The 27,028-nt window shown below is 35.7% G+C and overlaps 1 protein-coding gene across 1 annotated transcript in view; it reads right to left on the reverse strand.

Moving 5' to 3' along the window:
* Nucleotides 1–26,132, reverse strand: part of LOC144449069 (paxillin-like) — a 37,479-nt gene extending 11,347 nt beyond the window's left edge. The window contains exons 1-2 of the mRNA XM_078139486.1: nucleotides 25,977–26,132; nucleotides 2,150–2,427 (exon numbers count right to left, since the gene is read on the reverse strand). Coding sequence (XP_077995612.1) covers nucleotides 2,150–2,427; nucleotides 25,977–25,989 — 291 coding nt within the window. The 5' untranslated portion in view covers nucleotides 25,990–26,132. The remainder of the gene's footprint in view (nucleotides 1–2,149; nucleotides 2,428–25,976) is intronic.
* Between the last annotated feature and the right edge of the window lie 896 nt (nucleotides 26,133–27,028).

Here is a 27,028-nt window from a genome sequence, read left to right on the forward strand (position 1 = left end):
TGCTTATGTCACCATTAGTATGTAAATGGGTCAGTTGTCTCTTTCATGCATTTTTTACTAAGTAGGAAATGTTTCTATCGTGTTACATCCATCAGTCATTACATCAATTCATAAGATGTCTATCTGTCATTGAAGGGATCTCCCTACTTTGTACTTTAGTCCTCTTTGCTGATCTCAAAATAACCATACATACGATACAAGACTGCATATTATCCGTTTCATTCAAGACTTCCTGATATATTTATCTGTGTACTGCCCTTGGCTATTAGCTGATGATAGACCACTGCAAAGAGACCACAGCAATGCATGACATAATGGTGTGTATGACCACACACCAAAACATCTCAAGATATATATCTTGTCCTTGTACCATTAAGATAAGATATGCTATGCGTCCCAGAAGTATACTTTAGTTCTGGACTCTGTCTGACTACACTTAGCTATGAAATACTATACTTGTATACTGTACAGATATCAAAATATGATTGTGATCTGACAATATGCTTTTGAAAGACGCTGACAACTGGTGAAAACTCTCTCGGTGCGTGAGACTCAGAATGACATTTAAATGGCCAGAGACTCATGTCAATTACTGACAGATGCAGTGTCTGAGTGGTTGTCAGCGTGCAAACTTTGGAATGAGGTTTATATTCCATGATAGCTTAGATCCAAGGAGAAACTAGCCCAGAGACTTGCAAGGTGTATACATGTACATCAATGCATGCCCAGTTGAACTCATTCCAAAACGTAATCAAGAAAGGGAAAAGCTGGACGGGGCCAGGTCTCAAATCAAGGCTCTTCCGAACATTAGACAGATGCACCACCAACCATGCTACACAGGCTGATACAGACCTCACCAGATGGATGTATTAACAACCATACTAAACAGGCCAACACCAACTCAGCCCGGCCATTAACAGCCTAGGTATGTGTTTAGCAAGACCTAAGCGTCCACATCAATGTACATTTCAGTCTACGAAGAAACCAATCAAACGAGGACAAGTACAGTAGCTATGAAATACAATAAAATAAAATGAGACCCCCTCCTAGGTCAGTATTCAACCTGACTATAGATACTCCTGATATAAATAAGGCACTTTTATTTTATACTTCCAATTACTAAATGTAACTTGACACATTAATCACTACTTTATTATTCTTCATCTAAAACATTAGGGGTAGTTGTGCGGAAAATATAATTTTATTAGGAGACACACTAGATATACAACAGTGGAAAGCAAACTTTCAACTAACTGACACACACCACAACCAGTGTACCATCTAAACCAATTTGATGCACCACTGACGCACGCAATTTCTAGTGATTCACCAAAATTTGGTGTTCCCCTATCTCTTACTATGTGGTGACTCATAAGAAATGACAACTTTTCAGAGGCACGCTGACCACAACTATTGTTGTGACATGTTGATATGTGTAAGCTATTGCATGGACATTGGTTTAATTCTACTCACAGTAGGGTGGAGTCTCTGATTATTTCCGTCATCTTACAGTAAACATTTATGAGGACTTCTACACTATCTTGATTACAGGGTGATTTTATCTACACACCCAAACCTCTATCGTCCACTTGTGTAATACATATATAAGATGTAGAACAACAGTTTTAGTTTTATGTTTGTAAGTAAGATGACACTCACCTTCAGTGCTGATGTAGGAGATGACAAATTTTATCACAGCTGTGAGAAGTGAACTCACAAACAAACAAACCCAAACTTGAATCACTTTCTAGCGTATCCCCTTATACTAATTCAGTCATAATATAAACTTTATATTCTGCAGAAAGCTGTAACCATGGCAGTGGCCATGTTTGATTTTTTATTGGCTGATTATAATTTGATGCAGAAATCGAGCATATAGTGGCCACTGCCTGCGAGGGCAGTGTATACTAAACAGTATAATCCGTTTTCATATTTGACCATATCAGAGAGCAAAAATATTTGAAACATTAAATAACTTTACTTTTCATCCATCGATAGCTTATACATCAATATGTTGCACTGATAGTTTTAGTTGTGTTTGTTTTCTGTGATAGTTGACTTGCCCTTATCATCGTAAATGTCTACTCAAAACCTAAAACTTTGGATAAATTTTTGGGAAAATTCATTCTCGTATGTAAATTCTCCTAACCTGACTTGATGCAAAGTCACCGTTATGAACCAATGGATATTGTGATGACGTTGTCGATGTCGGTGGTGGTGATAGCGGTGAGTCAGGTGGATGATAATGAGTTGTTACTGTGCTAGTTTTCACCTGGTGTTGATGTTGATGTGGTGGTGGTGGTTGATAGTGTCCGGCGACGTGTGTTGGCGTCACTGATGTCGGTACTGGAGCCGGTTCAGGCACCCCTCCCTGCTTTGGTTGTTGAAGATGTGAAGTAGCTGTTTGTAAGTCAGCTAACAAGGCGTCTGTAACAAGAAAAGAATAAGAAAAGAATTTATTATTTAAACGTTCAATCATCAAAGGTCAAGTCTGTGTTCTCAACAAGGTAACAAGAGTACCAAGTCTTTTCATAATTCTGAATGCCCTCTTGATATACACTGTAATGAAAATCTGAATACCCTCTTGATATACACTGTAATGAAAATCATACGCCCAAGCATGCCAAGTTATGCCAAAACAGTATCAAAACAGCTACTCCTGAGACTTAGCTATCTGGCATGGCATACATGTACTGGCTCGATGTTGGCAGACGTTCTCAAGTCACAAATCAAAGTCTCTGGTTACAAAATAGCCAGCAGACCCACGATTTTGTCTCGAAATGGCAACTACAGATGGTGTCACCAATCTCTGAACCTTCATACATTGACAAATTCTACAGGGAACATTGAATGTCAAATCTCAAATTTTGGTATTGCAAAAAATTTCCCCGTCATTGTGTTTACAGTTTCTGGTTTGCGATCATATATCATAGACTGTTGGCAGACTGAGCAGAAGATTAATTTCTACAACCCAGTTGCTGGCATAGACATACATTCTGTTGTCTGTAAAAAAAAATCATAAACAAGCTGATGGAAATGTCAAACGTTCATACATATATGTTTTGATAGTTCTTTTACATGCAGGATATCTGTGACATTATTTCAGCTGTTTTGTAGAGTAGAAAAACTCTACGGGTCAAAATGAAATTTCAACACCTCGATGATCATCGATCTAGATATTCAAAATCTCAACTTATTGTACAAATACATGTAATTATCATTATGTCCACTGACTATATACAAAACTGTATGCTAATCTTTTCCAGCAAATATATACAGTGAATATTGTATATTTATTTTCAATTCTTTGAATATGTAAAACGAGATAGTCTTCAAAGTATCTTCGAAGATTTTAAATAATTATAAACTATCATCTAAGTGTTCACATGTTTACTTTTTATGTAAAACAAACATTTCAAACTTCATATGATTCTGACATCATCTTTTAAATTTCCTATCGACAAACTTCAGCTTTTCAAAATTGATTTTATATATTACGAATAAATAGTTTTTTACTACAATAATATTAAAAATGTTCTGCCTGAAACAAGGTATTGCTTGGTAACCACTTTGTATATTTTACATATTTAGTGACTCATTCTATGATATTTTCAAAACCACAGACAATCAACAGACGGATTTCCTTCACTGTTACCTACAGGACAAACTCACTTTCCTTTGGGAAATTACACATTGATTTGCAAAAAGACACAGCAAATAAGAACACAGATGGTAGGAAACAACCACATTGGAGATGGTGGAAACACAGAAATGTCAAAAATACTGCGATCACAAACTCCCATGCTGAGAATCAGAGCAGAAAGGTCATACCAATTTGTGTACCGATCTGTGACACCACATCACATACCCCCAGTCTGGTTCTCCAAATCTGGGTTAAAACACAACACAACACATAATACATACAAGGCAAACAATATATACATACTTCAATAGTAGTCGATTCTTGATCCGAAAAATCTTACTCGCCTAAAAAAACCACAGGAATTGGCGTTTGGTGAATGATTTGTTTTAACTTAAAAGATCGGACTGAGCTGAGTTTGGTGACAGCAACCACTTATAAGAATTTAACTGCTGTAAGCCGATACCCACTGACGCAAAGCAGGAAGGAGTGGCATCAAGGTCACGGGGTCAAACTAGAGGACACATACACAGGATACATACTCAAACACTTAGAGAGCCAAGTAGAGGCAATATGACAAACTCCCATACTGAGGTCCTTCCCCCTCAAAGGAAATAGAGAGACGGGGATTAATAACTTGCCATAAATGGTACTTGATTTCTGTGTTGACGGGAACTAAGAATAAAGTCTCAATCAAACAATGCAAGTCTTCTGAAGTTACAACATATTTATTTTAACTACTGTTATCGCTGTCTTCGATTTCTACTTTTATAAACCACATATATTTGCTTCAAATTTTTTTGGAAAGATTTCAACAAGAGATAGGCAATGAAATGGATAAGGGGTCAGTACCCTCAAAGATTACGATGATTGTATTTCATACGATACAACTCAGGCCAACATGTACTACTACGTACTACTAACTGGCTATGGTGTCTCTTTATACCTCACATTTCAATACTTTACATGTATCGAAAAGAATCATCAATTTTATATTCTGAGTCTCCATACTACTCTAAACTGTCACATTGTTCATCGCAAACCAGTCTTGATTCCCGACTGACAGGGAAGCACAACACATACTGTAAACGTAGTTATTTTCACTACTAGCAAATTTTTGCAACTTTTCCAGTCTTCAACCAGTTCTCAAAGACTAATTTTTACTAATTACCAGACTGGAACATTGTTTTTATGTGCAAGGTTTTTTTATCATTATATATTTTTTTCGTTTCTGTTTTCTAGCAAAATAAGTGAAAATAAGTCTTTAGCTAAAAATGCCCAGGTTTACAATATCTTACTATTGTAAATGTGCTGTATTCTGTTATTTTCACCATGTGAACATCAAATGTACAGTACACAATACAATACTTTTATAAAGACATCATGCTGAAAGACACAATGGTCTATCTAAGCTAATGAGACGTCATGTCTGCCTTTATTTTATAAACATTTGAAAGGTCCAGTTTGAATTTTGATTAAAATTTAGGTGTGAAAATCAGTTGTTTGGCAGAGATAAAGAAATTGGTTCCAGAACAAAAGAATAATCCTCTGTAATGCTAATGTGAGAATCTCAGATTGACACCCTGGCCTTTAAGAAACAAGATACTTTCTTATATTTATCCAAAGATTACAAAATTAAATATCTGTCATGCTTAGATATACATATGAGTAAAATATCAGTTACATGTATAACTTAATAGTCTAGTGCTACCTGTGAAACGATCTCAAGATCTGTCTTTGACTTATACCATGTGTAGCATTGCATCTAGACTAACAACTTTAATGAAACATACATCATCCATGTACATTTCAGACACCACACAGACTTGCCTGTAACTGTTTTTGGTTATACATGTATATGCATATAGAGGGACGGGGAGAGTGATGTAAGATGTGTGAAACACGGAAGTATTATATAATGACAGCCCACTGTAACCATTGATGACTAAAAGGAAGAGTGATTGTGAATGGAACAGTATAAAGCTGTACTGGGTTTGTTATTTAGAACACAGTACACATAACACATAGGATGTATCATAGACACAGTGACTGTGACTAAGACAACACACACACACCAGGTTATCCCTTCAATCTGACTCATACACTATCACTATACAAAGTTGATGAATTGTAACACAATGTTCATCCTGGATGATTTCATTGCTATCTGTTTTCTACAGATCAATACTACCCTACAGGAGTGATCTAAACGAACCACACTCACACACACAATACTGACACAGTCTTACAGACATAGACAGACATAAAAAAGTATGCACAACACTCTGACAGACAGGAAGACAGGAAGACAGACAGACAGACAGACAGACACACACACACACACTCACACACACACATATATATATAATATATATATAATATAATATAATATTATATATATAATATATATATATATATATACACACACACACACACCCACATATATATTTATATAACCATGTGTGAGGGTATATATACAAATAAACACACACACATATATATATACTTTTCTACATTATACACTACATGTATATAATATACACTATATTTTGCTTAGTAACATTGTCAACCAAATATTTTGACAAAATTTACAACATCCTGTTTATCATTGGTTGCAATGTATATTCATATATAGTACAGTATCTAAAACATCTAAATGTAAAAATAACTTTATAATGAGTTGACAATATGTCTATGTGTCCATTCACACTACAAGCACTCCCTAGTGGAATATTGAAATAACAACTAACAATTAAATTGTAACTTCTGCTCTCAACCTTATACAGCTATTAAGGATCCAAGATATAACGACTTAACAAATAATTCTGCACTAAAAGTATATCATCACTTCTTAATTAACTAGTACCATGTCACATTTTATACATTTTTTTGTTTTGCCATCTTTACATTTGTACTATAATTGTCCCCTCCATGATAAATTACCCCACTCCACAAAGTGACCTAGGGGTCAACATTTAAATGACCTACAAAATGCAGTTAGCCAATCGAATCACACACATGCCCAAGGCTATAACCGCATTGAGTACAAACACTTCTGTCTGTTTGACATATTTAGTATTTGGACACTATTTCTGCTATTGGACACTGTGTGTGACCTGTCGTATCACCCCAACTCTCTTTTTACAGGAAAAAAACTTCAGAATAATCATTATTTTTATTAGTCAACACTGCTACAGGTATAAATGTCGGACTTGTCAATTTATGTTGGATTAATTTAGACATTTCTACAGTCTCCTAAACATGTTTTGCACGTTGTCTATGACCTTTTTTACATGACCCCCAAGGCTCTCTGTTACAGATAAAACTCCGGAATAATCATAATATTAAATTTATGGCTGAGCACTGCTATAAAGCATTTTCCAAACTTGTCAAATGTGTTGGCCTTATGTAGACACTGTTCTATTAGATGTTGTCTGTGACCTACATGTAGTTTACCCCCCCCCCCCCCCAGCTCATTTTTACAGATAAAACAAGTCAATAACCAAATTTTTATCACTGGACACTAGCCCCATCTACACGTAGGTCGTCCTACCTGAGGCAGTCCCAAGTCCTACCTGAGGTAGGATAGGTTTGTGTCTACACATAGGAAGGTTGCAGCGTAGATGTCACGCGTTCCGTCCTGACGGTACATAGGACGAAGTCAGGAAGGTTTCAGAAAACCTCTCAAAGGTGTCCTAGCATGTGGCCTTTTTAATGTGGTCAATTAGCCAATGAAACAGTACACTTTTACACTTGACAATAATATGAATGCTGTAAACGATTGCAGAAAACATTTTACTTTGGTGTTATGGGGTGTACAATTGTCTGTGACCTGTCTCATGACCCCTAGCTCTCTTTTACAAAAAAAAAACTTGTGAATAATCACAGGTTTTATTACTACGTCAAGTATTAACTGCCTTGCCAGACTTTTCTAGTAGCTACTAAAGTGGCTATAAATTCTTCTATCTCTTGTTCAATGATGTGAAAAAATGTGGGCTGGTCAGTTAAGTGAACCTAGGTATAATTTACAAGTGAACAAAAATAAACTTTCTTTTTAAATAATAAATAACGATAATTTAGTATATGGGACTCAGTGTTTTTACTACGGGTTAGGGACCCTGGTAAAATAAAGAGGAAATAAAAAATTCTGGCCTAGTTTCATACACAGTATATGATAGATTTGAACACCAGTAAAATAACTTCAGGAACCAGGTAAATGTTATTTACTTTAATTAACCACCTGACCACTACATGAATTGAGAACCTCAGTAATTTTAAGGAACTAACTTTAGTAAATATTACCTTAAATATTACCCAAACAACACAGGGACTATGCTTTGCCTGTAAAACTAGAGGGCGCTGTTTACATAAAGGTCTATATGCAACAATTTGCATATCATTTATCTGCATCATGTAAAGGCCTATGTGCATCAATTTGCATACCATTAATATCTGCATCCTTGTAAAATTAGAGGGCGCTGTTCATGTAAAGGTCTATATGCATAAATTTGCGTATCACTTATCTGCACCCTTTGACACTGTTAGAAGAGGGCACTAGTCATAGAAAGGTCTACATGTATACAATGTATGCATTGATTTGCATATAACTAATCTCTATCCTTGCAACATTGTTACAAGCGAGTGTTATTTATGGAGAGTTCGATAACATCTGTGTATCGGCTATGACTGCATTGCTATGTCAAATCTTCACTGAACCATGAATACGATAATTGCAATTTCATTAGTTATGAGGATAGTTTGGATAATTAATCAACACTGAAATATACCCCAATCTAGTTCTTTTAAGGGAGTTAATTAGATATTCCTATTAAATTCAAAATGGAAGACAACAACAATTTAGCAGTTCAATTTAATCATCAAACGGTTACTGCTCAACTAGGATTCCGAGTAATAATATTTCTTCTGTCCATACATGTATATTTCTAATTAAATGGCCCCCTCCAGCTGGTGTTGAGTCACTGTCAGCATCAATACCATGGTCAAGTGTAATACACATTAGTCACAGTATTATATATAACAACAGCTATGACTCATGAAGTATGTGTATAGATCTGGACAACTGAACAAACTATAATGAAAATTGATCAAGCTACAAAAAGATATTCAACACAAGTTTTTAGAAATAGACGTGGTTGATACGAGCCTTCTAGCAAAACATTCCTATGAGTAGTGTTGAGTGCAACAGTAATAATAGTCAAAATTGTGTACATTGTCTCGTTATTTTTAGTGCAGTGATCATTTCTATATGTTGACTAGAAGTGTGTCTCGCCCACACAGAGTTGAATTGTTTTTTTGACTCGCATTCACAGTAGGATACTGTGTTGTTATTGATGGTAGATACATGTATCTCCCTAAGCCACAGCTCAGACTATCCTCTAGCTCAGCTTGGTTGATTTCCATTGTAAATACATGTGGAATACCCTTTGCTCCTCTCACTACATGCTTTCCCTAGATTCACAGTTTGTATCAATCAAGTTGTTTGCTTCTTAAAACCTAACACTTAGAGACAGACTAACAGTTAAATTTAATACAACCCAATTTGCTAATATTACAACTGACAATTTTCTAGGACAGGGTTAATTGGAAATGCATCTTTTAAAGTCAGCTGTATTAGAAACTCTAATATACATGTACGTGTACATCATTTGTCATGTGTGTCTCCATTGGGACCATAAATATCAATGAACCAAATTACGTGACAAACTTTACAAATTTAGTAATTAAAAGAAACATGTATGTAATAGAATTGCCTATAAACGTACATGTTCATTTTGTATATGCAATATATATGGCATTGGCCAGTATCATACCGTGCACAAACCAAGTTGTATGTATTCAAACAGAAAACATGGAATTTATACCGTGGTTATTCTATTTCTCAAAACCATGCATCTATACTTCTGCAGTACACAAAATATGAATCAAAACATTCAAAACTGCCATTATTTGTTTCCAGTTTATTATATTATTGTCATATTTTTCTTCATTTTGCCAGAAATTCGTAGAAGACATAGATAATTCAAGATTTACACTTATTTATTAATGTGTTCAGAAAGTCTTATATCTTTAGAATATACTGTAACCATGACATTACAGTCTGAACATTGGTTTAGGAACATCAATCATAAATTTTGTTTGGTATTAACTCTTTCCTCTTGCCACACTCATACCCTCTGCCAACAGAACCCATACAGCACATGTAAGTTGTAATGGCATATGTCGTCATTGCTGACTAAAGTAAAACTGTATGTATGCAGACTTCAGTACCACATTATAAAAGATGTCATATGATTGTAATAAACATGTTAGAAGACCAAGTGTACATGTAACAACTTAGTTTAGTTCCTATACGATGTACTACAATTACTACTATCATCTCCACTCATGTATAGGGAAAGTCGTTATTCTAGCACAGAAATCTGTGCTAACCCACATGGGGGGGGGGGGGGGGGGGGGGGGGGGGGGGAATGGGTTAATGATGCGTGTCAGTAGTAATCTATCACAAGTTGACAGGGTGTTGCAATTGATTAGGTCCTTTAGACAATTGCACATTAACTGAACACCCCCTCTCCAGTCAGAAACTACACATCACTTTTATATGCAGACTGGGGTAGCACAGATTTCTGTGTCAGAATAACAACTTTCCCTGTACGTAAGTGAAGATGATCGTAGTAATTGTAACAGGCATCATATAGGAACTAGACTAATAACAACTACAAATATACAAGTTTGTAAAATGTATACTGTCTTTTAATATGTAGTAGTACCTACATTGTATGTGTATGTGTATCAATGACCTGATGATACGTATTACTCTACATTACAACTATTTAGAGTTCACATGTTCTGACCTTCTATGTAACATGAGTGCTATTTTTGATCAGCTTTTATAGATTCCATGGTATGGGTAACTAAAAGCGGGTCATGAATTTAGCACACAATTCTGAAAATTACAACTCCAAATTACCGGAATTGGAGCACTGTATTACTCTGACCTTAGACCACAGACGAGCAAAGTCGAACACATTTGCACAAAAGATACAGGCTTTAATGTACCCTGGTTGTTCTATTTCATAGCAACATGCATAGATGTCATTCTCGCCATGATGCTCAGATTATGAGTGAAAGCATTCAATGTCAATATCATACTCTTTCATTTTTTTTTCTGAGATTACGCTTGTTCAGATATTATTATATAATTACCAATTATTTTTCTTCATTCACTGAAAAATACTCATGACATATGGGTTTCATCATTCTCATTTTCAACTCATACATGTAGTGACAAGACCCCTTAGGTCACTCATATTTTCTTTGGCTGAATGAAGAAAACTATAGGGGGATAATATCTCAATTGTAACCCATCTGGGATACGGAATATATCCAAACACAGCTGCATCCCACACAATTTTAGTAGAAGCATGGGAATTTACTGTTCCTGGAAGTTGTCTTTAGCATTTGACAGAAATCATGGGGTGATACCCACGATGCAATAGTGACCTGAGATGACCCTTGCACTGCACTGAAACAAATACTCCGGTCTGGAATGTAACAGTTACTATTCCCGACAGACACAACCACTAACTGTAAGCAAGGCTACTGAATATTAATAACACTGGGCTGGTTCATCTGATCTGAGCTACTGCACAGTTTTCTTTGCCATAGATGTTTAGGACACAGTGTTCTTAAATTGTACTTGGCAAATACACCAGACATAGATTTACATTACAATAAATTGTACATAAGAGGTTAGTACCAGGTTTTAACCCTGTCTGAAATAAAGTTGACAAATTGGGAGACCTGTTTGACACCCAGTGTAAAATAATAAATTGATGGCAAGGACCACAGTTTACCCTTTAATGACAAACACAGGCACAGTATCAGATTCCAGGCATTACAATCTTGTCTAAGCCTTGTACTTTTGAGTTCAATATGTTACTTTCATCATGTTCATGGTCTTTCAATATCTGACATCATTCCTATAAACTGTCAATCTGAAGATGAAAGTTCTGTGTCTTTTTTATTCTGAATTGTATCTAAATATACATTGTACCTGAAAATAGCACTGTCTGACTCTGAGTAGTAATACTAGTATATGAACAGTCAGCATTCCAGAACAATCCTAGATGATTCCACATCACAGACATACATACATAAATACTAATAGTCCCTATCTTTTGTGCTTTGTTAGCCCCACGACCTTGACCTTATGTACTAAGGTCAATTGATGACCTTGAATGGTACTCAAGTAGGTACATGTATGCAAGTTTACAACACATACACACAGCTCCTGTACAGCTCATCTGGAAACTTATTGTATAAATGTTTGAATTGATGACAGAGGGACTATACTACACAGCCCATCTCACCTCTGTGCAAGGTTTGAATGAAATCAGCATGCTTAAGACTAGGCGTGTATGCGAAAAAAGTGGCATGCATGCAGATGTACCACCTAATGTCATTTTTGCGCAATTTTTGAATGACATCAGCTGGTGGGCATTCATACATACATGTATCCAGAACACATGCTGGCTGACCCTCTACAGAACATCAACTTGATACTCAAACAACAGATTCAGATAAAGTGGAAAATTCAATGTTTTGCTTTGCAGTAATCAATCAATCAATCAATCAATCAAAATCCACTACATAGAAGTTTTCTATGGTACTTATTGAACATTCGTCAGTCGTATACAAAAGCTCTTGCAAATAGAACTGTCTTAATGTCATTCTTCAATATCCAGTACACGCCAGACTTTAAGCTTCCATAAAAGAAGACCTGCTCCAGTGAATACATGTTCACCATATGACATCACATTACATGCATAAAGTAGACTTTGGTCGTGTTTGTCAATCTTCACCATAAAAGGTTTGCTGACACTGTGTCCTAATTTCAGACAAAACTTATTTTTCCATTTATTTTAGTAGACTTTAATACATGCAATATGTGCAATAAAACAGTCATGCAGATGTTGCCATATTTTAAAACAATATCAGTTTCCTTCTATGTACATTTAATTGTTCAAAAATTGTCATATTAATAACACCGACAGATTTATGTTATTATCGGAAATGCACATTAATCACAAACATATAAAAATTAAAATTGAAAATATCTTGAATGCCGTACACCAGATTTATTGCCAATTAACATAGCGTGAATATTGCTAATAATATGCAAATGAAGTTTGCTGGCCATGTACACGGACACACCCGTAGGGATGAAGTATGACATTCGACAATCGCGTAACTCCCGGACACGTGCACGTGCGTACGTACGGGTAACAAACAGCATGACTAATGCTATGAACCCACAGTAATGTCAAATATATTTATGTTAGTATCAGTACATATGTTGAGGAATGAAAGCGACCCATCGGAATGTCATCCGGCATACCATACGGAAATCTGACTGCTCACAATACAATTCAGTGATAACAACTCAGACAGGGCAGGGCGATGACAGAAACAAAATGTTCAAATGCGGACGATGGGAAACCATTACTGGGAAGCCATTACTTGGAAATGAACGTCATCACTGACTGTGGGCTATGTTGACATTGACAATCCTGTCATGTACATTTGTATGCTTGAAATTAGACATGACTCAGAACGAACAACGTTAAACCTTGGCTTGATAACTGATAACTGACAGACTGTATGCACATTTCAAGACTGACAACAGCATTCCAATAGATGAAATAAGGCATGACATTTCAAAATTAATATTACCACGACCCTCTCCTAGAAATCCAGCACACTGAATTTTGTTCCAAATCTGACAATGTTCCAATATATAAATTCAAATACGGCATTTCAAAAGTGATATTTTGGTTATCCAAGAAGGCATGAAATAGACATGAATTTACATACATGTAGTAGTGAATTTTAAAACTGACAACGTTGAAATCAGACAGACTGAATATTCCATTTGAAAACTGACAATGACATTCCAATACATGAAATGAGACATTACTGAACGTACACTTAAAAATTGACAATATGACATTCCAATATATGAGATAAGACATGATTGAGCGTACACTTCAAAATTGTGAACAATGAAGCAATAAAAGAAATGGTTATAAAATCCTAATGAGTGTGAAATCAGACATGGCGACAATGTATACTTCAAAACTGATGACAATCCTGTACATGAAATGAGACATGGCAATTTACATTTCAAAAATTGAAAACGATGATCCAACACTTGAAATCAAACATGACTGAATTGTATGAACTGATGAGGGATCGATTGAGGTACTCGTGAGAATTCCAAGTCAGTATTCTATAGAACGAAGCCAATCAACCAAACATGGAGTTACTAGGAGTACCAACATAACATCACGCCTTATAAATGGGAAGTGTACACTGACATGACATGCCAACTCACGCATAGATTGACTATGGTATAACAGTGTGAATACTAAAAATAGAATCAACATACATTTCCTACTTGTGGTTCAGCTTTAGTTCTCAGACAAAACAGAAAGGCAAGTTTTTAATTACTGAACATATATTGACAGAATTCAAACATCATAATGCAATCACTTTCTTTTTCGCCAAATACATGAACAACTACTCAAAAGCTCATTTTGTTAAAAACTGGCTTTACTAAATTGTCAAACTGATTGACTGAACGCCAATTGATGATTATGAAGTATGAATACAGCTGTTTGAAATGAAAAGAAATGTTGCCACATTGAGCCTTTTAAACTCAGGATGTTGCTCACATACACATCGGCGATTGCAGTGCAGCCTATATTAGAGCAATTACTCAGTCTGGTCGGGCTAAGTGACAGAATCGTAAAATGGATGTAGATGACAATGCCGTTGCACACAGTGAATACAAACCTGACTCAGAACAGCTCAGTGTCATGAGATATATAATGCATTGCAACCGTTTTCAATCAAATGGGCAAGTGTGATTTCTACTGCATGAACAAAATCATCAACTCAGCCATAAGCTACCTGTCATGACCAGACTGTATCTCAACCCAAATTCAGATCTAAAAATCTCACTCATATTATAACACAAACTTTGATCGATTCCACCTTAAATGAGGATCATAAATTAACATACCTTCCTCATAGACAATTTTTTACGGCAGAGAAACTGGACCGAAGAACTTATACACCCAATATGGCTTCTTGAAGTATGAAGCTGTCAAATGATTCAGGGGGACAGACACTAATGTTCTTGCACGTTCACTAACTTGATACAGGAAGTACATAGCACAGTATGTCTGAATTAAGTGTTTCTCATATGACTAATGTATCTCCCAGGAATGCCTCCCTTATGAGATTAATAATCCCAATTTACCAATATCAAAATCTGTCTATGGTATAATTTGTAGGTGTAGGATAATTTGAACAGTAACACCCCCTGTGTGAAGTACGTGTAATCTTATCCCAGGCCTGTGGTTTGGATAACAGACTACATTCCATTTTGGCAAAAGCAGATTATAATATAAACACAATGTTTATACTACATGTACTGTTATACCCCAGGATTCTGTAGAGTTGACCTAGAAGTTGGGAAATGTATGGGACAGTGAAAACACTGATTCAAAATTTGGACAACTGCAATTTTTTTTTCCACTCTCAAATATGCTAGCCTGCTATGAGAGGCATAGCATCACTATGAAGAATAGTTTCTGAGAAAAAATAAAATTGCAGGCATGTTTATCATGAATAATGTCAGCCATAAATTACAATGCAAGATTTATGATGAAACATGATGCCATGGTCATCAATTTATTATAAACACTAAAAACAACCACATTTTTTTAAATATCTGTCTCATATTTCGTAAAATAGCAGAAAAATTTATGTACAAATTTTACATCATAACTGCAGAAGTACATATCTGACTACTGTACAAGTTGTGTCGTAAGTGGAACACTGGAATTTACGTCCTCTATCACAGTATCATAGCAGGACTGAACCCATCAATGCCCTGCATCAATGGAAATCAACCAAGCCCAGATGTTTTCATTAGTTCACATTTATGTCACATGATTCAATTAGATGCCAAATAAGGTATGTACGGGACTATAGTGACCTTAGGCTGCACCCAACAGCTTCTGTAGTAATATAACACTCACTATGTAATAGCACAGCTAGTCAAGGATCTATCAGATTTATACAAAGTCAAGGCTTATTTGCACTGGATAAAATCTTGTTTATGTTAAAGGTCTTGGCACCATCAGCTACTAGACTATCGTAAGTATATTCAAAATCAAAATCAAAATCAATCACCCAACTGCTACTGTAGTGATATAACACTACTATTTCATTTATGTTAGTACATCTAGGGTCCAGGGACCCGGAAGGGAGGAGCTACTTCCCATATTTGACTATACATGTACATATATTTGCATATATGCCACCTTTTAGGAAGTGTTCTCTAGCCTTCAGGTCTAAAATGTGACCTGTTTTTTTCAAGATGAAGAGTCTTAAAATGGGGTCAACTGCACACAATTTGCAATTTTGCTTGGTCTAAAAATGTGGTCCATTGTTGATCAAATCATAACTGTGCTATTAATTGCCTCCAAAATGTTACCTCCTGAGGGAAAAAATACAAGAGTGAAAACTACGTTGTGTGACCCACAATGTATTTTGGTCTAAAATTTGATCTTCTAAAAACCTGTAATGTATCATGGTTTTTGGTCAGATGGGGTCTTGGGTTGACGGTATTGGCCACACCCCTCCTACGAGAGCTGGCCACTGGTACCACCCACCATCCTCACCTCCCATCTCCACACCTGGAGATCTAGTGTGATTGGGCGATATAACATCAAGTTTAAGGTGTTGGCATTTGGGACCATTAGACTATACATAAAATCTGTTAGTACATCTGAGGTCAATGACACTATACAAAGTCAAGTTTGGAGCCAAGTTTGGGGTCAAGTAGGGTTCAATCATCGGACTTCATGAAATCAATGTTATGGTCTCATGAATATCAGATTAAATAGAGTCATTTAATCCCCCAGAAGTCAAGTTTATGGTCCCTCATCCATCATGTGAGTCAAGTTCAATCAATGTCACACTAGTCTAAAATGGTCACATTTAGAACCTATAATTACATGTATTCACAATATTGGTACACAAAGTCAAGTTCAGGCTGTCAGATCCATCAAAGTGAAAGTATCCAACGAGGCACCAGATGTAAAATTTGAACTTCATGAATTCATTTCATTCACTAGCAAGGAACATTATGAAAAAGATTATAACAAATATTCCTACTTTGAAAATTTGCAACCGACAACATTTAAATAGTGAAAATATTGTAATTAACGTCACACAATATATAAATATACATGTACCCTGTATGTTTCAAACATTAGAGAGAGCATCACTAGTTTGGATGCCAACGTGGTCTCTGAAAGATTTGATGAAGGATAGCAATAGACTAGAGCAGCAGGTGACCTAAACATGATGTAAATTGTTAACATGTTATGATTACACAAAAAAAAAATTGTTTCTGGTCAGTGCACACATCACTTAATCACTTAAAATAACCCCCCCCCCCCTGCAGATCCATAGGGAAACACAAAAATAACCCTCCCTACTCCAGTGAAGACAACTGCAGATCCAATTATGAACAAGCAATTGACATCTGCCCCACATACACACTTACTCTAAAGTACTAAATAAAAAGAACAGTAACTGCCATAAATAGTAGACTAAGTGACAGGTTTCTTGAGAATAAAAAAAAATCTGTGTTGTCGCACCGTTTCAGACAAACTCAACTGTCCAGACCAGAAACAATTTTTTTTTTTGGCCTTAAGTAACAGATTTTTTCATCTTCCTAAATATTTTATATTTTCATCTCTACATTTTGATTTAAATGTTATTTTATTTTAGTGATTTCATTTACTTTTGAGCTTTTGTAACCTTTAGTGATTCCTCTGGGAATTACATCTATTACCATGCCTTCAAATAAATTACATTACATTGGACAATATGCAAAGTTAAAATGCTCGCTCAGACTCCACTTAGCAATGATATGTTTGGTTATAGTATTTCCGATAGCACTACACAACATACTTGGAAATAAATGTAATTTAGCCATCAATCATTCCCTTGGTATTGATTACTCTACATAGTATTCCATTGCTTGAAATTTCAAAAATAACATTTAATGAATAATCATTACATATATTGAATAGTTACTGAATAGTTTTAACATATCAGTGTTTGTCTTTATGAAGTCCTATATGGGGGCCATCCCTAAGGGAGACCCTACTTTTTTTATATTTCTCATTACTTTTTCATAGCAACTATGGGTCGGTCGGTCGAATGATCAATTTAAAAAAAAAGTAAAAAAATTAAAAAGTCATCTTCTTCATGTTTCTCTGCCTTTCTTTTTCCTCCTCTCTATCTTGTTTATTGGTTTCCATGGCAACAAGACCTTTCCCAGTTTCTCTACACAATTGGTATGTTCTCAGGCCCCCTACTTGAATAACTTCCGTCATGAAAGAAATGCTTTGTTTGTGAACAAGTGTCCTCGCCACCGTCATGACTGCAGATGACATAGATAGTCCAAACAATTGCTTATTCTGCCTGAGAGGGTGCTGTCCCGCAAAATATTAAGGGTCGGTGAAAATTTAAAAAAAACACTTAAGTCTGAGCTCAAAATTTTGGTCAGTCAGGTAATGAGAAACAGAAAAAAATAAGGTCACCACAATGTCTAGGGTAAAACTATTGTTCTGTAGACAACTAAAAGACACTCTTTTTTCATACAGTGTGACAAATTTAATCACACCCAGAGTGGACTTGATTCCAAGCCACAATGGCAAAGAGGTCACTGGTTTTAACTGCCGGTACTTGGCCACAACTTAACCATAGCATAAATACCACTTCTAAATGATTGAAAATTTATTTAAAGATTTTCCCATAATGCAGCACGTGTACTGAAATATCAACTATCTTGGTTATATTCAAAGTTGATATAGATGTGGTGCATTGTGGGAACAAACAAAACAATCACATCTTGGGTATACATACCTATACCTATTAAAAGTATATAATCAGTTTTTTTCTAAATTAATGGGACAATAAATAGATTGGGAATATGGAAGATAATATGCAGCACTGTATGTGACCTATTGAACATATTTGATCTGCCAGATGGGCTCAGCTGCAACAGCAATGTAGGAATCTGTTCTTATAGACTTTGGCCATATAATGACTAGACACATCAGAATGTATGCCAAACAAATGTAGTGTATTTACATTTCAACTACAAAGTAACCAGAAAAACCACTCTGGTTGTACTAATTTATAGATACAATTATACAGCAATTTGTTTTTGTGTTTGGATAGCCGATAAGTAGAAGCTACATGAATGGTGACACCAATGGTACTTTTGTATATTTAGAGGGCTTCTGTACATATTTAACCTAACGACTTGGTGTTCACCATCATGTTCAACAGGTTTAAACAATGTTGTCATTTTTGGGTGATAATCATTGTCAAACCTGAAAGCCAAGTCTCTGGGAAAGTAAATATTTTGCGAACATCTAAATAACCTTTAAAAGTAGGTCAATTTCATAGGAAGGCAAATCAAAACCAAATTTCAGCTGAACGAGAAGTTCACAAAAGAAAAACGAAACTATTTCTTTTCTAAAAGTGCAACGTTACTTCCCTTTTCACATGAACATACAAGGGTTAATAGCATGTCAATTCAAGCATGGATATTTTGAAAGTTTTAATATGACTTTTTATAATCAATTTCTTTTGCGTACATCACTGACAACATTCCGTCACTTGCAGTGCAGCAGCCCAGAGACAAGACACACTGGCTTGGCAGTATATGTTATGGTGAATGACATTTCCATGTTACTTGTAAGGTAGCAGATAGTTTCTAAATAAAGCACATTTGAATGAGTTACATATACAGCTTGTTATACCACAAAGTCAACTTAGACAAGACAGAGAAAGTTGATTGTATTGTTTTGTGCAAAAGTAGAACTGACTCGCCATTTATCAGACATTATGTAAGATGATGGGGTAAAGACAATCACAATCAGTGTTTGATATGGAAATTCAACCAGTACCAGAATAGAAGTGGTTCAATTCTAACGCAAAAACAATTATTCGTATGGCTGCTGTATCATACATACAAACAATCAGTCAATCAAGTCAATTCATAAAATGGTCTATGAACACAAAGTAGGTTAACTGTATTGTGATTCAATCATTGGATTGGAAAATTAAGAAAAGTTTTCAATACAGATGGTACAAATCACTAAAAGATTGTCATTTTGTTAATTGGAGACCCTGGGACAGTTGCTGGAGAGTTCACAGGTAGATTTTTTTACATACTGACTACCCCAATCAATAACAATATTGCATGGTGAACTAATGAGCACTGATTTATAAGAATTCACCCATCACAACATGGCCAGTGCATATATTAAATCATAAAATGATGTTGAAACCAAATTTACATTTGTAAATACACTGTTGTTGTGAATTCTTGGTGCATACAGTAAGTTTACACTAGAAAGAATTCCACAGGACTGAGAAGTTAGACAATTTGGTACAAGGACCAAACGTTTTCTTCATAATGAAATTCAATTCTCATATACCTGTAACTTGTATATTGGGACATTTTACTGATATATTTCAGACACAAATGCCCTACAATTACAAAATTTCTCACCTCAAATGTTTTCCAAAATCGGTTATAAGAATGAAGAATCTACCCCAGGTATTTTGCCAGGGTTTCCCACCAAAGGTATGGGACAATGTATGGGAAACTTGTCCAGTTTTTCACCAGATTTCTCCATCTCTATTACAAGGGTTCCAAAACCTTCGTAAAAATACTACAAAGATAGAGCAGTTCTTACACATGTACATCTAGTGTTTTGTTTCTATTTTAATGATAATGTTTTCATTATTTACACAATTTCTTCAAAGCACAAACATGTGAAGTACCAAAAGTTCTGAAATTGACTCAAACACTGATACTTTTTCTATAAATAGCACAGGAACTTTTCAGTTTTCAAACTAAATGAACTACATCAGTTTAAACTGGGCATATGACTCCCAGATATGGTAATGTTTCTCCTTGAAGGACACTTCTTCACTTTTTTGCTTCACAATGAACTTACAAAGCACATCTGGTTCAAACTACTTTCGGTCCCTTGTCGTTCCTTCAAGGGCGTAAGTAGTAACAATCAACGCATGGAATGTTATGAGCTCTTTTTTTGAACCAAAACTATGGCTAAAAGTATGTACGAAACTACTGAAGGGAAAATTAACCAAACTTGTCCCTTTCTGATACCAAATTTCTGAAATTTTAGGAAATACGATAATTTTCCTTTGTCTAAAATAGACCAAATCTCAAGATCTCTCTTTTCCATACCACGGGTACATTTTTGTAGATCTAGACCCAACTATAAAGAAGACACACAAGTGCAAGCACAATGCAGTGAATATCTCAATTCAAGTACAGATTGTAGTCTTGTACATAACTACAGAGGTACCATTCATGAATCCCGGTAATCAAGTATACACAAAACAAACTGATAAAGGCAATCTGAATAATTTGGAAGCTGACTATTGAACTCTTCAACAAGGTTAAAGAGTCATTTAAACACCAAATTACCAAATGTATGCTGACATACAACAAACACAGCTGAACACTGGCTAAAAGGAATTCAAAGAATGCAGACGTTGTGCGATAAACATCCTCCCCATTGTTTCTCCAACCCCCCAACCCCCCATATCTCTCTAATTTTTACTGTACATTGGCAACATATACTGATAATGTAGGCACTGTTCCAATAAGGATTAAAATCTAGGTGTGAAAAACACCGACCCTTGTCTAGCAAATAATTCAATAAAAAGTTAGTCAATCAACCAATCAATCAGTGAATTTATAAAGCGCCAGTTTCCACTACAATGTAGAGTTCAGAGGCGTTGTACAGTTAGAATGCTCTGGAGAACAGATATATCTTTAGGTTCTTTTTGAAGGCATTAGCTTTTGGTTTTTGTCGTATTTCTAATGGCAGTGCATTCCATAGATGGGGTGCAGCACGTGAGAATGCACGCCCGCCATATGACAACAGTTTGTACTTGGGTTCGTGAAACAAACATTTGGCAGTTGATCGGCGTGTCCAGGGAGTTGGCTTTGAGTGAATTTAGGTCATACGTAGGTTGGCGATAGTGTCCTGAAGAAAGTAATGGTCTCATGTACATGTAGTCCCAATATGGCACAACTTATCAGGGATCTGCCGACGCCGGTCGGCACCGGTCGCTAGCGTCCGGGACTCAGCCTTCCCGACCACCACTCAAAGGTTGCCGACCACCACCTTCAAGTGTCACCGACCCCACGATCACTTTAATAATTACACATTCATTTTCTGCCCACATGGGCGTATTGATTTAAAAGATAATGAAGTATGAAAATGTCTTTGAGAAAAGAACAATGTAGACGACCATTAATTACAATAATGACAAATACTTGACTACTAGTATTTATAAAGACGAAGTGTGAACTGACAACAGCTGACGCTGCATGTGTACAGTATGTATGTGAATTACAGGGCAAACACGATGCTGCAGACTTTCGACTAGCATTCTTCAGCGTCGTCAAAAAAGTATAACAGCCTCATATACCTTTTATAAAGTGTTGACGTTGTGTCCGATCATTAGTTTTCTGTTCAATTTTACTCTGAAAACACTTTTAGTTAGTAGTTTGCCATCGTACATAGCACGACGATGAAAACACGTAATTTCCAAAATGGCGGGTGGTGACGTCACAAACTATCGCGAGGTCTCATGTATCACGAGATTTCGTCTAAACGCGATGCGTATGTGTGGATATACGCAACTTTTTAGAGTTTTGAAACTGCAGTAGTCTTTGGATATTTAGTTTGATTGAAACAACTTTAGCTTTTCAGAAAACTAATCAAAAACTGATTGAAAAAAAATCGATGTGCAAAGACTGAGATTAGAGTTATAAATCAGTAGAGAAAGAAAAGTTGGTTTTATCTTTTTCATTGGCAACTTTGATCATACACCATATACTTTGAGTGTACCATTAATTTATTCATGAATATTAATTATGCAAATTGACATGAATATTAATTAGCGACCGGGACTACTCTCAAGCTTGGCAGAACCCTGCTTATATTACTCTAATATTAAGATAACACTAAATGTGGATTAAAACCCTGGCTGAAATAAGATTGAAATGAAGTTACTACTCAAAAGCTTGTAAACTTTTCAACTCTCGAACTCTCAGCGTGGACTATGACTACGGTACACTAGACAGAATAATCAGTTGCCTAGAGGAACAACTTGGCTCAAGTAATTAAATGTGTTGTGAACTGCTGCTATTAATGGATCTCCATGGTGATTGATAGTTTAATTATGATTAGGAACAAACTTTAGTTGTAGCATAGCTACTCTATGAGGAATATCATTTATTGGAATCAGTGAATACCACTCTTGGACTTTTGGGGCATTCCTACTTAGAGGGGAAGGTGTATTATACCTAAACGAAGTAGTCGAGTCCAGGGACTTGCCTATCATACATACAGGCATACATTCTGGCAAACATTGTTGAGCCAAATAGCCAATTCTCTGAGATATCAACAAAGTAAGTTGCTACCAGCTTCAGTATACATACCTGTGTATGTGATAATCTGTTTTTAAATATTTATTTCACAGATACAGATACAGATACAGATACAGATACAGATACAGATACAGATACAGATAACACTAATACTAGTACAACTAGTAATAGATGCTGAGTGTTATTCTGACACAATATTTAGTCATTGAACATTTGCATAACAAAAGACTTTGTTATTCAAATTTCTTCCAATGATTTTGACACATTGTAACACATGTATTGACTCTTTACCTAGGGAGAACCCTAAATGAATCAAAATGTTGAATCTTTTAAAATCACAACCTAACCTATTCATTTCATATATTTCTTTGATATTTTGCATCGAGAGTACTTGAAGCGTTCTTTCATTTTTGTAATTTCTGTTGAATGTACCTTGAGATTATGGTCATGCAAGCAATTTTCATTAAATCTTTTGATTCAAACGTGATTATTTATACAACAAACAATCAGAACAAAAAAGCCAGGAATTTATTTTTCTGTTAACTTAGATAATGGCAAAGACAATGCACAAAAACCAGCAATATTGAATTATTTACGTATGTTGCCTTTATCAATGGATCAACGTTACACAACAGACTGACTGACTCCTGGGACAGACTTTGCTAGTGATGAATATTTTCATATTCAATATACGGAGTTCCAGTGGAGTTAGGGTTAGGGTTCTGAAAAGGGTTACACTCCCTCAACATTGTTATCCCCTCATGAACTGGAAGAATGGCAGCTAATTTGCATATTTTACAGATTAATATCAAAATGATTTGCATGACAATTTGCATATTAACCAGCATATATAATTATATATATATGTTATATGTATATATATGAATATGTATATATATACATATTATATGTATATATATATATATATATATATATATATATATATATATATATATATATATATATATATATATATATATATATATATATATATATATATATATATATACACATATGAATGTAAGTATATCTATATATATGTCTTCAACATTGAAACATATAGCCATTCAAGCTACCATACTTGTTTCTGCTGTGCTTCAAAAGTATTCTACCTTCAGCTTTAGAAATCTTTGGCAAACACACTGATTCAGGACCATGCTCTTTCACTATACATGGGGAGAACACTGCTATCATAAAATTTAAGCTTCTAATTTAAAATTTGCATCATATACTCCGTACCATGGAAAAGTCACTGTTCTCTTCATACCCCAAACAACGTCACAGTATCAGACACTTTTTGTTGTTCTGTAGACCTTTCATAGTCTGCTATCTTTGTTTAACAAGACTAACACCCCTATGATCTGAATGTGAAGTGACACAAGTACCATCATTGAGTCTCCAACAATATACCCATTTGTCATTTCTGTGGAAGAATGGTACCAGCTGTCAGACTGACTGTAACTTTAATCTATTTATGCTATCTAGAATAATCTAAAGTTCCCATCCCTTTAATTCTTTGGTTTAATTTAACCACAATAAATGGTGCTTAATTTGGAAAACATAGCTGATAACAGACAGAGATATTCGGAAAATTTTACAAGCTACGACTAGGTAGTAAGTACCAAAAGTGACTCAATATCTGAACCAGGGGTCCCATTATTAAACCTTTTGTTCAAGTTTGTATGCATGTTGTAACCATGGAGATGGGCTCCAGCGTTTGTCTTTCCATCTGACAGCCTGACAACTGTTATATTGAAATGTCAAGGTGTTGGTAGGTAGTAGTACAGTGTACAGTGATTACATTACAAAGATAACCATTCCACTAATGAACAACCCATGTAAACACATTACGTCATAGTTATGTGATGTTACAGCTGATGCCTACATTTTACGGACACAAAAGTAACCACTGATTATTATAAATTTGTAATTCCTACGCCCCTACTTGTTACCCCTCTTAAAATCGAAGTGTCTGAAGTGGAACTAAAGCATATTTTCTTTACGATGCTTTCCTGTTCTCCTTAGTTGTTTTGCTTTGCGAATTAGTCCTTTTTTCAATGAATTATGTAATATTAAATCATCACAATACAAAAACGTTGGTACATGCATAGATTGTGTGTCGGGGAAACATTTCTTTCTTAGCTCGCGGTGGAATTTTCTTGCTCTCGCTTGAATACCTATATTTCCTGTAATTGGTAATACGTACATAAATTTGTCAAAACTCGTGCCGCTGAAATTCAATATGGCCGACCACACACGAACAAATCAGTCATAATATTCGAAGGTATTTTACGGGTTTGGCAATCATTTACAGTATTATTGACACTGACTGAAAGAACGGAGGACCTGACTCCGGTCCGATCTGTGTCAAATTCATTAAAAGTCGTCTTGTCAAATAATTCAGGCCGACCTTCAAGTGCTGCTTCCGTAAAGTAACGCGCAGAATCTCGACCTCCACAAAACACGATCACACCGCCGCGCTTGTTTCAAACTCTCACTCAACACATGAATGCTTCTCTTTTACATGCTCACACTATGACGTGTAGTTTGACACCAAGCGGAAATCCCTTTACTATATTTGGTCTTGCCTTTTAACTCTTAGTTAAATTTCAACTGTCTAAAACTTCGTATTTCGTTTTAACAACAACGTGTGTGAGACTGAAGGCCAAGTGAAAAAAAAACACACATGGGGGGAAATAATTGACCTCTCGGCCTCACCTAAATCTTCCATGTCGATCTTTTGATCCAAACTCAATAACTCTGTGGAATAAATCGGTCCTGTCCAATCTGTCTCTACGATCAGGGGATAGCTTAAACACACTTGAACGTCCAACTTCGACAAGCTTTCGTGCAATGAGTGAGTAAATGTGCAGCCTTCGGTATACACCCAGTCACGTGACACTCGTTTGACGTCAGGTGACCCTATCTATCATTCATTGGCACACCTCAGTGAACAATATTTACCGAAGTCCGTAGCTGACAAGTCCCTACCTTGACGATTTCGTTCTGTGTATCTTTATTTTGTAGTGCATGTGTCTTTTTTTGTTCGCATTCACCGATGTTCGTACCAATAATCATAACACCTGCATGAAATAATTCCTGATAAATCACAGAGGTTTTGACATAGAATCTTTACGAAAGTTAAAAGGGCGGAAACCCGGGGATGAACTAGTCCATGCTCTAGACCCGAGGAATATTGATGCACAATATATTGATGTACAATATAAACAATACTAGTCAATTTCCAGGTGTGTTTGCGTGAAAGAAATCTCGATGTGTTTCACATGTCCCTCCCCAAGATAAATTACGTGTATATGAGAGAGATCGATTCTTTGCATTATCAATATATTAGAGTATATTTAATAGCGCAGATACTCGCTGAACAACGTGTCTTATCTCTATGCTATAACACAGACAACTAAGAAACTAATATATCAGCATAGTCAGTAACTTTTCGTTGGTCATATTTTAATAACATTACGTCATCTTGTTAACCTAAAAGCGAGTGACGTTTATCAAAATATGTGAAGTGTCTAATCTTAATCCAGTTATATTTTAATCTTACCTACTCTACCGTAACCAAGCTGATATAAACATTTTCATATATGAAATGGTTTGTATATTATCCTGAAAGATCCTTTGGTGATGAGGGGAGGAGGAGGAGGAGGAGGAGGAGGAGGAGGAGGAGGAGGAGGAGGAGGAGGAGAAATGAGAGGAGTAGAGAGGAAAGATGAGGAAAATGGCAAAAGAGAATACCCGACGAAGAATAC

Source organism: Glandiceps talaboti, chromosome 18, assembly GCF_964340395.1.
Source record: "Glandiceps talaboti chromosome 18, keGlaTala1.1, whole genome shotgun sequence".
Classification (NCBI taxonomy): domain Eukaryota; kingdom Metazoa; phylum Hemichordata; class Enteropneusta; family Spengelidae; genus Glandiceps; species Glandiceps talaboti.